The sequence below is a fragment of the Chamaea fasciata genome, unplaced genomic scaffold (genome assembly GCF_029207755.1).
Source record: "Chamaea fasciata isolate MVZ Bird 193981 ecotype frontalis unplaced genomic scaffold, bChaFas1.0.hap1 SCAF_7, whole genome shotgun sequence".
Lineage (NCBI taxonomy): Eukaryota > Metazoa > Chordata > Aves > Passeriformes > Sylviidae > Chamaea > Chamaea fasciata.
In genome coordinates, this window is record NW_027094092.1 from 16,359,176 (window position 1) to 16,373,449 (window position 14,274).

General features: G+C 42.7%; 1 protein-coding gene across 14 annotated transcripts in view; it reads right to left on the minus strand.

Moving 5' to 3' along the window:
- The window catches only part of BRSK2 (BR serine/threonine kinase 2), a 304,937-nt gene that overhangs the window by 10,471 nt on the left and 280,192 nt on the right, over window positions 1-14,274 (minus strand). For 10 of the 14 annotated variants that reach the window (XM_066187738.1, XM_066187736.1, XM_066187735.1 and 7 more), the window contains 4 exons: window positions 12,581-12,704; window positions 10,457-10,637; window positions 9,760-9,849; window positions 1,402-1,449 (listed from right to left, as the gene is read on the minus strand). In XM_066187738.1, coding sequence (XP_066043835.1) covers window positions 1,402-1,449; window positions 9,760-9,849; window positions 10,457-10,637; window positions 12,581-12,704 — 443 coding nt within the window. The remainder of the gene's footprint in view (window positions 1-1,401; window positions 1,450-9,759; window positions 9,850-10,456; window positions 10,638-12,580; window positions 12,705-14,274) is intronic. The other 4 variants (XM_066187740.1, XM_066187737.1, XM_066187734.1 and 1 more) reach the window with 1 other exon arrangement.

Genomic DNA, 14,274 nt, shown 5'->3' on the forward strand with positions numbered 1-14,274 from the left:
GATCAGCATTTCAGTATTTTTGTATTATGTGAATGCCAGATTCCAGGCAAGAAACAAAGTCATGAGGAAGAAGAGGGCTTTGCTGTCTGATGTCTTCAAGAAGCTGAAGGTCCGAAATGAGTCTTCAAGAGATCAGAAAAGTCACCTAAGAAGTCAAATTAGCTCCTTTGAGACCAAAGGAAAAATTCCCACCAGTAAAGCTGCAACTAAGAGATTGCCTAAAACACAAGAAACAGGCCAAGTTCTGCCTCAGTCACACATGCATAAACCCAATATTATCTCCACCATGACAACTTCCCTTCATGGTTACAGACTCCAGAACAACTCCAGGACAACTTTCTTCAGTTAACAAAGAGATAGTGTGACAGCTGCAGGTCCAGCTGGAGAGCAGCACCAGCTCAGTGAACACTTCCCTAACATCTTGTCTTCCCTTTCACAGAGATACCTGAACTCAACCTAGATACCAGGATGGAAATCTAAAGAGACCAGAGTTTTCTCATACAAAATCTTTCTGTACAAGACATGAATAATAAGACAAAAGCAATTTTCTTAGTATTTGGGTATTTCCACTGCTGTATTTGGAGCAGTGAGTAGAGGCACAAGTAATGAAAGAAAGAATACAGTCCATGTGTGCAGAGAGGGGAGGGAAGGCTAGGGACAAGTTAACCAAAATTCATGGAAGCCCAAGCAAGCTGAACTGAAAGTTTTGCTGGAAATTTTTTTTCTTATTCCTAGCAAAATTCCAAATCTTCAGTAGGTTCACTACTCCTCCAGCTAGAGACACAACATCCTTCCCCAAGTCCAGAGAGGAACTATGACAGTTTGCACTAGCCAAGTGCCTGACATAATATGCAGTGTGTCTTATGGAAAATTTCAAAGGGTCATACCCCAAGGACATCTGGGGAAGAAGGGGGTGGATGCAAAATGGAGTTATATAACACAGCATTCCTGTCTCAACAAATAGCAAGAAACCAAGGGAGACAGCAGCTAGCAGGGCAGCATTCAGCTTCACTGCAGAAAAGGGACTGAAGAACCATGAATCAGCAAGTAAAGAAAAGAGGGAAAAAAAATCAGGAAACAAAAAGAAAATCACTGGCCTGGGTTACAGTGAGAGAGGGTATCTCAAGTGTAACACCACACATTTGTGCTATGAAGGGGAAAGCTGTGGTGCAGCCTGTGCATCTGTGCATGGATGGGGAGGAACAGAAAAAGGGATATGCTTGTGTCCTCCAGGTGAGTGAAAGACATAGTGGGTTGTTAGAGGGTGGGGAGTCTCGAAAAGAGTGTGGGGGAGCAGGGATAGGGAAGGGGAGGAGGTGCAACAGGACAGGACGGCGCATTGTTATGTTGCTCAGCAGGGGCTGGGGAAGGTGAAAAGGCAGAAGGGAAGGAAGTTCTTACCACATTTGGAAAGTCTGCCAGTCATCAACTCCATACAGTTAGTGGTGTCTGGATCATAGAAGGGAAAGAGGAGGGAGGGAGGGAAAAACATAAAAAAAGGTTTCCATACCTCTGTGCATAAAGTAGTAACTTAGCACATTATTACCTGAAGCAGGAAACATATACACATCTTGGTGTTTACACAACCCAGACCAAATTCTGCCACCCACTCTATGCCAGTGCAAACCTGGCCCTGTGACTGAGAGTGGAGCTGCTTCAGTACTGCTGCCTCCACTCACCCCTTTATTGTAGCTAGAGGCATTTATGAGATGTGGGAAATACTCTGCCACCATATATAAGCCTTGACTACAGCGTTTCACCTGGCTAGCTTTGCAAATTAACCTGCAACAGCCAGGAAATTTTCAGCCAGCTCATATATCTACATCAAAAACCTAGAGAGACGGAAGAAATCTAGCCCTGTGCTATTGGACATGGACTTGTACAGCTCAAACCTATATTTTAAACCCCCAAAGTTTCAATCTAACTCTCTCATTCAAGTGTAACCTCTTACTGCTCTTGCTTTCAAGGTCGGTATTCACAGGTAATAGAAGCACTTCTGGAAAGGGTGGCAGAATCTGGTCCTAAGACGTTACTGTCCACTTTGTGTATAGCTCCCATTGCCACAGACTCTGGGTGCTTCTCACTCAGGTGCAACAAGCAGAAGGAGCTCCACATGTCAGCTTTAAAACAGAAAGGCCCAGCCCAGCTGGATGCTTCCATGTGGAACCTGCTGGCAAGCCTGATCTGCTGCTGTCAGCCAGGATTCCCTTGCATTTGAGATCTAAATCACTGTGTTCCTGGGCAATGTGGAGTACTCACTGCTGAGCAGGTGGCTACCAGTTAAAGCACTCAGAGCAGTCTCAGGTCTCCTCTTGCCTGGGCTCTTGATGACCACTTGGGTATTCAAGAAATAGGCTTCTTGGAAATATGCACACTATGCTGAAAATCCCTAATTGCCAGGAAGCTCTAACTACTCCCTATCTGCTATAAAGTCTGCTGGACAGAGGGGAAGATAATTTGTCAGCATTCCACCTCTTATATATTGAGAAAAATAATTTCGTAAGAGGAGGGAAGGGGTGCTGGATGTGCTGGGGTGAGCTGAACTCATGCTAGAAGAGCATGGATATGCATCTCCTCTGATGCAGCCAGGCTTGTGCTGCATAGATCATCTGGGAAAGCACGGAGTAGAGAGGGCAGTTGCTTGGTCCAGGGACACTGGCCAAAGCATCTAAGCAGTGGTTACATGCTCTCCATCCCTGAGGCTATAAGTGGGCTGGCAGAGGTCAGTGGGCGATGACACCCATGGAAGTTTTCTCAGAAAGGCACAAGATTGAGAGAAGAGGGAAGAAGTACAGATGTGAAGGAGAAGAGAATATTCAAGACCTAGAACAACAGAGGTGTCAGAGAGGCCAGGAGTTTACCTGCCTTTGAAGTTCTTTGCCTGGTCTGGCAGGCAAAGAATTTCATATACAATACAGTTTCAATACATTTCTCCCTGAAGATGCCTAGCAGGTTTGAGAAGTGCCTACAGTTGCTGATTGAGTCAATGACTAGAAGTCACACTCATGGGTCTGTATAACTTTTTTCTTTACTAATTTGGAGAACGTTGTTGTCTTGCGCCTTTCAGGGGTTCCTGTCCAGCCCCCTCAGAGTCACCTACCCTTTGCTGTAATGCAGAGTGATGCAGATCTATAGTAGAAGACCCCAGAGCATTCACACAACATTAGCAGAACTTAGCTTTGAAAGAACATGTAAGAGCAAAGAAAATCTCAAATATGACCAGAAGATTGTTCCCACCTCCAACACCTGGAATTTTCTCCTGAAGTGTAGCCAGACTAACTGGCCACACAGTAACCAGAAATGTGGAAACAAAAAAGTAGTATTTGGATAATGTCACAGCAGGTCAACATTGGGGCTGGTTACTAAGATCCTCCTGAAATTGGTATTTCTGTTTCATTCTTCTTTTAACAAATTAAAAAGTAATTGTGTCTCCTTAAGTTAATACTGCTTTTTTCCCTAAGTCATTTGCAGTCAGCACATGACTGCAGTCTCTTTAGTACTTAAAGCCAGTTGTTTCACAGGTCTACATACATTTTACATTTTCTCATCACACATACATTTGTTGCGTGATTAGAATACAAGCTGACAGACCTACACACAAAAAAAGGATTGTAACAGAATCTTTTTGACAGCAGAGTGTCTTGGGCTCTGGACCCCATTTGGTTCCCAAAAAAGTAAATTTGCATGTTATAGAATTAGTTTTGAGGGATAAGGAAAATTTTCTGAAATACGAGACCATGGGAAAAAAAAATCAAACTAACACGAATAAAACCTCTAATTTGTCTTTCTTAAAACTTTTATGCACAGCTATGCTTTGAATTCTCTATATTGTCAGGGCTAGTCCCAGGAACTGCACAGGAATTCATTTTTATTTGTAGTGTCTTTCCAACACCAATTTGTAGGGTCTTTCCAACAGTGATCAGATTGTTGTTCCCCTAGTTCCTAAGGCAGAGACAGAGCTCATACTGCATCACTTGAAAGACACAGTGTTAATGTATCTTCAGCTTCTCTTTTAGAATAATTACCTTAATACTTCTTTCATTTCCATCATATTGTAACATCTGCTTTAGTAAATACTCTATGTGATAAAGTATTCCATCATTTTAAAGCAGAAATTTTATTTGAATTAGAAGTGAATAAACCCAGGGTCCAAAGGCTTTTAACTGTCTGAGAAGCACTGATGGGTCATGTAACTGCATTTTTAATCTGTCCTGTTTATTTTTTAAATTAAAACATTGTGACAGTGTCAGCTCTCAATCCTTCTGGTGATAAGGCAACTCCTTATTTTATAGGAATTGCTGGAAATCACTCACACTTTCGATTTGACCAAGACTCTTTCATAAATGACACCCAGATCAGTTCATTAACAGATGGCAAATGCTCTGGTTAAAATAAGACCTCCCTTCAAAAGGCCAAAGAAGCTCTGAATCCATTAAAAACTACTAAGTGCTCTATTGATCTTTCTTTCCCAATTTTCTTTATTCTTTAATTTCTATTCTACATAAATTTCACAAGGAAGCTGCCTGGTTTGTGATGCTTCTGATATCTCTGAGTCCTGTCCCAGCCCAGGAAATGTCACCCAAACAGCTGCTCCTCTGAGATCTCCAAATCCAGGGCTGCATCCCAGAAAGCACTGAGCAGCTCCTGCCAGATCCTCACAGTCTGCAGTAAACACTAAGGCAGATGATCTCAAGGGAAACACCAGCTCCTCTGGTCCAAGGCAGTTATCATGCAGATTGAAATTCCCCAGTGCTCTTGTGCTTATTTGAAATCCTCTGTTTTCCTATCAAAACTCTGGAGAGCTTGGACTTTTTCCTACATGCTTTATTTCTGGACTACCCATAACTATTTCAGTTAATTTTAATGAAGGCTGTTCAGTAATAATACTAAAGCCGGTTAGCAAAAACACAATGCTCTGCCAATCCAACAAGGCATTACAGGGCACTTTTTGTAGGTGGAACTATGATAGGAATATGAAGTAATTACCCTAGACACAACAAGAGCGTAAGGCATAAAGGGTCACAGAAGATTGCAGGAAACAAGAGAAACTTGGGATCTGAATGAACCCCAGATAAACTGACCTGCAACCCAATTCCAAACTGGCATTTGCAGAGTCCTTTTTTTGAGTCTGCAGCTGGAAGTTTACCCTGCAAAGCACTTCATTTGCTCCTTACTCCCTCTTCCATCTTTATAAAATTCTTCACACATTTGGAAACTGTAGGTTTCTTACTTTTTTTTTTTTTTGGTAGCAATTTGCCAGGCGGCAACTCTTGTGAGCCATAAAATACCTGGAATTCACATATCAGTGCTCTAGCAAGAATTTGCACTGCCCTGTATTGAAGCTGGATATGGTGTCTAAACACTTGTTTATGCTGATGAAAGGCACTTCCAGCAGTAACAGTGAGATGCTCTAAACTTGGAGATGTCAATAGTTAAAATCCGATATGAACCCAATAAATGTAATAAGGAAACAGAAAACCTTTTACAAAGAAGTTATAAAGGTTATTTCAGTATTGCTGATTGCCCAGAACATGGGAAAATGGTAAAAAATTCCAATGTGTAGGATCCCACACTTAAAACCAAAGCTCAGAGAAGCAAGAAAATATTGGGGAAATAAAAATTGCTGCCCTGTGAACAATCACAGATGGCTTTTGCATGTCCCTATTCACCAGCTGCTACTATTACTCTTTCCTGCAAACACATCAGAGAAAAACAGATTATGATTTAATGGAAAGAGTGCTGGGCTTAAACAAAGGAATGAACCTGAGATATCATCCTCCATGGAGAGAGATCTTTTTATCCCAGCAAAGGGCAGTCTGCCCAGGGATTACCTAAGTAGAGATTCTGAGTGTAAGGGCCCTGGATGGGGTCCTTCATGGACAAGAGACAAGGATGACTGCTCTCACAGACAGTGAGACTCCCTCTTGATCCCAAAGGAGTCCTTTCATGGTCTCATTGAGTGTAATGACTTTTGTGATATCAGTAACAAGCACACATGGACAACTATTCTGGTTCAGATGGAAGGCCAAAACCATCTGAGAGTCAGACTTGTTGATCCTTGTGGGTTCCTTTCAGCTCAGAATATTCTGCAATCTGTGATCTGGTGCTCTGTCTCCCTCAGCAGCGCCACAGACACCCAGGAGTGAAAGAGCAGGCTAAGCATACAGAACATTTCTCCTACCACTGCCTCACTCACCACTGTCAGGTCAGAAATTTCCTGAACCTGCTGTAGTTTCTCTGTTTAGCAATCCCATAAAGATCTCTTTGCAGGGAGTTATCCAACCTCCCCATGAGTAAGAAGTACTCAGGAAGATGAGCATCTGTAAGCTCCTCACATTCAGACCCTGTTTTAGCGAGGAGTTCCCCCAGTTCTAGATTACATGAAGACATGTTTTCCAATGGCTTTTTTGGTACTTGGCTTCCACTATCTTACGCTGGCCTCTAGTTTCTTTCATTAGGAAGAAAAAAATGAACACTCAGTCCCTATCTGCTTGTTCTATGCAAGTCATGAGTCACAGACCTGCTATTGCCTCAGCAGTCCTGAAACATTAGGATACAAAGCTGGTATGTTGCACTAAATTTGTCCATCGAGACAGTGGATTTTAGAAGCACTACATTAACTTTCGGAATGGATTTAATTTATTTACACTTTCTTTCAGGTAAGGGAGGGAATCTATTTTCCAGCTTCAGAGTATGCCAGAAGAAATACACACAGTCAGTCTTAGAAAGGAAAAATGGAAGTGAATGGAGTGATATGTGGAGGAAGGGATAATATAAGGTGCTCTAGTGTGACACAGAAACACATCCGCCTAAATCAGGTACGTAACAGGCTCACACACACACACAGATGCATGGGCAACATGACATCTACAAACACTGCTGTCAGCTGGAAGAATGAAAAAGAGGAAAATGCGTTCTGAAACCCAGGCAGGCCAGCTCAGGGGGCTGGGATGCTGCACAGCAGATCAGAGGGGCAGAAGAGGGAATGACTCTCACTGCCATATGTTCATTAGGCCTTGCTGTTCTGCTTTATACTGAATTCATTGAATCATCCCCTTCTGCAGGTCTCCCTTTACACGCATGCACATTTCACAGATTGTTTTCACCATCCCACCTGCAACAGCATCAGAACTGTAAGGCAGGAGAGACAAGACACATAGGATGTGTCTGTGCACAAGTAGCTAGGAAAAGCTCCAGTGCTGAACCAGTGTTGCTGGTCAGGGGACAGTACCATGCTCAGAGCCATGGAGGAAGAGAGTCTAAGAGAAGGTGAGCTCAATCTGTTGCAGCAGTAGACTGCCTACAGAGTGTCCTCAAACCATGAACCTGAACAGGGCCCAACCACCACAACCCCCATGCCGTGTTCAGAGCTGGCAATATGGGAGGAGAAAAGAAACAGAGAAGACTTTGCTTTGTTTCCACTGAGAAATGCTGATTAATTCCATGACAACTTCTACAAAGATTTTGCACACGTTTCCAACCAGACACCCAGCCAAGCAAGGTGCTGAATGTAAACTCTTCTGTTCTCTATCCCTTTATTCCCCTTACTCTCACTGGCTGGGGATGTGAACTACTAGACCACCCTACTCTGATGCAAAGGTTGTCTCTTTTTTGGTAACAATCTCTTTATTTCCCTTCCCTTCCCTTCCTTTTCTCTCTTTCTTGTATGCTGCTCCAACCTAAAATTTTCAGGTTGATTTCTCTCATTTTCAAGAGACTTGCATATTCCTGATCAGGTCCGGTGGTGTGATACAGAACAGTTTGGCAACCTGTCTCTTGAGCTGTCTTGCCTGGGTAAGTCTCCAGCCAAGGGAATTCTCATTTTTAAATTTCAAGAGACCATTAATTTTGGTTTTTCGCCATGCGGAGTTATCTTTTCCACTCTGGCATTAGAGGTCAGGCTGGGTTTTCCCTGATAGAACAATATGCTCTCATGTAGCTTCAGGCAGTTGAAATAATAATATTTTTCCATTCCAGAACCAGAGCAAAAACTGTAAGTCAGATACATTTCTCATAGCAGAGTATGCCCATAACATTTCCCTGAGTCTTGGTCAGATGAATGGTTTTTATTCCTGCTATAATATGGCTTTCTTAGGGCGATATCCTGCTTCACATGCAAGTGTGCAAGAGGGTTCAACTTTTTCTATAGAGCCTCAGTAGCTAGCACGCATTAGGGTGAAGAAGTTAAGAAAGATCAAGTTATTTACATTATGAACCATTTTTTCATAATGGGTAAGGAAAGTAAGGGTACACTTCATTCCTGAAGAAACAAGGAATGTTTGAATATTGCCCACATATCAGGAGTAATATGAAATACAGTTAAAGGATGCTTTCCTATCTCAACCCCCTCACTCCCACGTAGCCCCAGCATTTCTCAAGAGGAAGGGCTGGCAAAAAAATTCTAGCTGCTTCTTGAATTTGAATTAATTTCAAAAGCCCAGACAGCAAACACCTGAATCAATCACAGTTACAGTGTCCTCTTTTTCTCTGCTTCTGAACAGAATAACCCATGTCCTGGGCACCATTGTATTCCAGCATGCAGAAAGGTCGGGCAGTGCTGGAGGCCAAAAGCAAAGTGGGCACTGAACTGAGCATATTTCTCTGTCAGGCACCAGGCATACACACTTCTAGATGCAGTTATTTCATATTTAGATGCTAAAGCCACACTGTTAGACCAGAAGGATGTAACCCGTATGTGCAACAAGCCAAGGACATCTGGGACTTAACTGTAGGATGCAACGCCAACTTAACTCCCCCACTTTTGTCTTGGCTTGTTCACACAAGGATCAAAAACAGAATTTGGCTCTAAAGCATAGTATTTATTTACTTCCTTTTCATCTCCCACTCATTCTGCCTCACTGTCTTCGGCTGCAGCCTCTGCTCTCCACCTTGCTCCTATTTATTCCCAGTATCTGTACATTCTTTTTGCTTGTCCCTACTTTTCCTTCTTTGACACATTCCCAATAGCTTATCTGCCTTATGTTTTCAACTTTCACCTTCCTCTTCGTTCTGTCCTTTTAGAGGATAGAAGAGTTACCACTGAGATTCTCTCTGTGTACAACCACTACAGTGTTCAGAGTAAACACCTGCGACATGATGATGGGATGAGGCCAGTTTCTGTATTATCAATGCAGGCTGCCTGCACATCCAGATCGATGTCATTGCACAGGGTCACACACATAAGGCTTTCCCTACCACCACGAAGAACTGAAATTTACTTTTCAAATAGATAAAATATAGCTTCTGCAGAACCTTAGTATATACTTTGTGCTACCACAGTATTGAGAATTGGATCACACTGCTGGAAGCTATTAGCCACCTTCTGACCATTTGTTAATGGCTAAGTTAAAAGTAGCTCTCAAGTTTGTTTGGGGACCCACTGAAGTTGGAGGTTTTCTAAAGTACGCTTGAAGGGTTTGCAAATCAAGTATCCTCTAGAGCATGTCCCTACTCTGGGAGATTCTGGAGCTGGAGAAAATCTGGAAGACCTGTTGATGATGCAGCTTTTGATGGTGAAGTGGGCAAATGGCTCTTTGGGCGGGCAGAGGGCAGAAGCTGTTCAACTGGGGAAAGCGCTGGGAGCACTGGAGAGGGAATGAGAAACGGAGGAGTAGGGTGAGAGCAGGGAGTTACTGCTCTGTCTGAATGGAGCTCGTTTTTTGCTGTAATCGGAGGGATGGCCTCCCTCAGCCTCTTGCTATGAGAGGCATTTCACCTTCCTGTCCCTGCTGAAGGTGCTGGACAGTAGAAACCACTTACCTGATAACTGCTGCACTGAAGGCTGGTCATGTGTGCTTAACAACTGTGCCTGAATGGTTTCTACTACCCTCTTAAAGCGACGGCTTGGACCTGCAAGGAGAGAAGAGGCACAGGCAGCTGTAAGAGCAGTGGGAGCCAAGCCCACACACAAGGCTGCAGGGGAAGGATCACAGTCTTGTCCCCAGAAGTGTCCTGACTGTGTGTCTGTCCTTCAGCCAAAGAGACCATGGTGTGCTGGACTCAACAGGAAGAGGAATGACTTTGGGGTTCCTTTTGTAAAGACAGAAAAGGTGAGGGGGTCTGGTTCTTTGTTGCAACCCCTGTGTGGCCACCCAGAAGAAAAAGGTGAGTGCATGTTTCTGTCAGAAGGAAGAAACTATGGCCTCACAGTGCCCTGCTGAGACTCTGGGACTTTTGAATGGAACAGAGAGCTAGTATCATGAGTTACACCAAAACTGGTGTGAAGAACAGCCATTTTAGCACTAATCATGACAATACCAACTTCACCTCTTTGGGAATCTCCTTCCCTCCATGCATTTCCACCCATTTTTGTTCTTGATGTCCTCCTTGCCCCTGACTGAATTTTCCCAAGGTTAAGCCAGTAATATTTTTTCCTCTAGCAGAGTAACTTTCAGGCCTCTATTATCAGCAAGGACCAAGCCAGCTCGCACCCATTTTAGAACTTTGCCATGGTTACCTGATAAGAGTGTGAAAGTGACAGAATAGATCCCGTTCTCCTTTTGCGCCTCTCCCCCTTCTGTGTATGTTATGTCCACCTGGAACTTCACTGGCTTCTGGAAGACAGCAGGACCTCCTGTGGACTTATATTCTGCACGGAAACTTGTCTGTGAGATGACACTGTGACTGAGACTTGGGATCTGAAAGAGGTTGGTAGAAGCAGATAGTAGAACCAGTGCTAAAGAGAAAAAAAAATCTGCAAAATTCTGTTTATAACAACACACATTTCCAGAATGAATAACATTCGCTAGATTTGCTTCTAGTCTTGAATTTGTAATATACAGTGTTCTTGTGAAATCAGTAAGAGCATAGGTTGCTGTGCACCACAGAAGAATGCACTGCTGCTACCAGGATTGACCTAAATTTAAGGGTTGAATATTGGTGAAATACCCAACACACTTATGAATTTACATGTGTTGCTCAACTTCATACATTCAGTCTTTTTTTTCCTATTCATTCACGAGTTTTGAGAAATGCCTTTTGCTGAACAAAAAGTGATATTAAGGGAGTGGGCAGAAAAGTCAGTGGGATATAAAACTGAATATAAAAAACACTTAAGTAGCCTGGTCTGATCCCACAGCTGATCCTGTTTTGAGCAGGAGACCTTCCTGAAGACCTTTCCAACTTTAGTTGCTTGGTGATTCTGTGATGTCAGATAGACATTGGGACACATAAAGTGCCTGGGATATCCACAGGGAAAGCATGCCTGCAAATAACTCATCCAAACTTCTATCCATATATAAAAGAAACCTGAGAAGTTCTGTGACATCATCCAACATCTGTATATTCAGAACAACGGTGGAATTTTATAACTTTCTAATTTTCAAGCAGCTACCTTTCATACTTTCCTCCAAAATTTAACAACATATTCTATTCATTGCCTCATAAAGGACCAGATTAAAAAAAAACCAAAAAAACCCAGACAAATTACTTGGAAATCTGGTCTCTAATCTCTAGGAGGAAAAACGAAGATGAGTTCTTCGAGAAGTTGACTTTAAGGGGTTAATTAGCAGGCTACAACAATGCATTTAAGTTTGGATGTTGCTGTAAGAGATGATTCACTGTTTTTACACACAAATCCCTACATCACACCTAACCACACATGGGGTAAGCACAGGCTCACCAGTACAGACAGTAGAACACACTGCACCACAATATAAACCCAAAAGCACAGCTAAATGCATGAAATTGATACAGTAATATGGCTGCTTATAACCAGCCTAGGATGGACACCAGTGTCTGAGGCCCACTGCTGTACTGCACTTACTCCTTGTGCGCTTGTACAGTAACAAGGGTAATGGCTGATTTTTTGGAAGAAGCTCGTTGCAGAATCACAAATACTAGAATGGAGTTCAGTATTTTGTGGAAAAAAAATCAATATAACAAACTATATAGGAAATTAAGTTTCCTTCTCTTAATTCTATTGGAAAAAGTCTAATTATGTTGTTGACTACCTTGAATTGAAAAACCTCTTAAATTACCTTTGCTGTGCTGACTTTTTCATCACTGGTACCTCTAGATAATGAGAACAAGGACTTTCTATGGGGAAAAAAAGACAATTTCCCTTTGCTTTCTTAAGCTGTATACAAACCACATCTGCAACAACTGAAACTCTGGACACTAGAAGAAATTACCCTGCTTTCTGCCATACAGCACCTAAGTGGGGATTTAAAGTAACAAATACAGGTTTGTTACTTTAAATAACAGACAGACCTTTTGTCTGGCTGAAGTGATGGAGAGCATACCCATCAAAGGAGACCCAGTCTGCTGGCCAGCCAGTGACTGTAGGGCTGATTTGACAAAGCAGCAAATCACTGTCTCGACACTGTGCCAGCAGTGTGCTCCACTGCCGTGGCATTCCAAACCCTGGCATCCTGGAGGCCTTGCCTAGAAGGCTGAAATCTTTTCTCACCTTAGGGAGCATTATCTACAGTTAGTAATTCACACACAGTCCAGTGCAGGCCACGTAAATCAAATCCACAGAGGATGCTTTTGAAGGAGCAGAGCCCCTGTCCAGTAACATTTGGCACATGGAGTCCTGGAATGACCAGTGAGGGTCCAAGAGGCAGCTGGGGTGACTCACCGAGAGGAAAGCGTGGACTATATCAGCCTTAATGGAGCTTAGTGGTTTGTCCTTAATGACCACAAAAATCTGTTCTTCTTTCTCCAAGTTGATGAAGTTACCGAACCAGGATTTTTTGGCAAGCCTGATGTGATGAAAAGAAAAAGATATTTAGAATATGGAACCCTATTTCTTATTCCCTACATACCCCTAGCTAGAAAAAATATTAAAATACACACAAAAAAGTTTTGATGACACTCCAGATGTGATGGTATTACTACTAATAAGTGGGAAATAGTATCAAAATGACATTTCCCTTGGTGAAAACTGATGAAATGACAGACCACACAGCCTTAGTCTGGCAGCACGTGCCACCAACAGCGAAAAATCAGGAGGAATGGCAACTCTTCTGACTGAGCTAACACACCAATGAATACTGCATATATAACATACATATAAATCAGGGGACACATTTCTGGTTTGTCTCCAGAGATCTCTCAATTTCTTGTGATAACATGCAGATCCTGGCAACATAAAGATTTAAGCTCCTTCCCACCCAATTTCAACTCCTTTGGTGTTACAGGACTTGGAAAGATGCTTTTCTGAAGGTGTCCTGTACAATCACAAGACCTTGCTTTTCAAAGTAAGCTGTAGATTTCAGTGGAGCTCCAATCTACCAGTGAGTGAAATCCACAATTACACAAGGCCAGGACAAAGACTGTCCTGTTCCTTAGTCCCATTCAGGGTGTCTATATAGTGTGTGCAGCTTACAAAGGAATGAATTTTCAGTATTAAGAAAAGAGAAAACAACACCATGCAAGACACAGTTCAGGCTTTCCACTGGACAGCAGTCCAGCTCCTCAGTTTGTTCCAGCAACAGATTATGGTTTCATCATAAAATGAAATTGCTCTGTTTTTTCACAGTGATCATATCAGCAAACGTTTGATTTTGCTTATTGTTTAACCATTTCAATGCACTTGATTGACATTGGCTTTTAAGTTAAACAGGCTAAAGGAAGAATGCAGGGACATGAATGTTAATGAGAGACACTATCCAGAACCCGAAAGTACTATCTCTGACAGGTGTGGGGTTGAGAGGAGAAAAGAGGCTGACAGCTGGGACAGCCAAAGACTTGCTGGACCAAACTAAACCGAGGGAAAATCATACTTAAATCAGCTATATTCTAGTAGGGAAGACTTCAGCATAAAAATGTCAGAAATTAAAACACCTGCCACCAAGTGACTGCCTTTTTTTCCCCCTCTACAACATACCAAATCCTGTTTGCAGTATGGCAAGCAATAGTGTGGACATTCACCACTCAGTGGAAGAAGACAATTTCTCCAGACATGGAGAGCCATCTGCAAAAGGGACTACTACACACCAGTTTTCCAGCAAAGCAATAAACAGCTGGAGCAAGCTGCTAGTAGCCTCACTTTCTGCAGCAAAGTGAGGCAGAGGCAGGGGACAGACAGAGGCTAAAAGAGAGAGAGGAGCAAACTAAGAAACTAATTTGAAATCTAGGCCTTAAGGATAAAGAACGAAGCTTGACCTCAGCAGCAATTTGCACTCATTCCCCATCTCAGAGTGCTCCATGAATTGTGCAGCTGTGGGCCCACTTAATGCACACAGCAGAAAGACCACAACTGGAAGACTGCTCAGCTGGGCAAATAATGATTTGCTTCATTTACTGCCGGCGACCAAAAATAAGAGTACA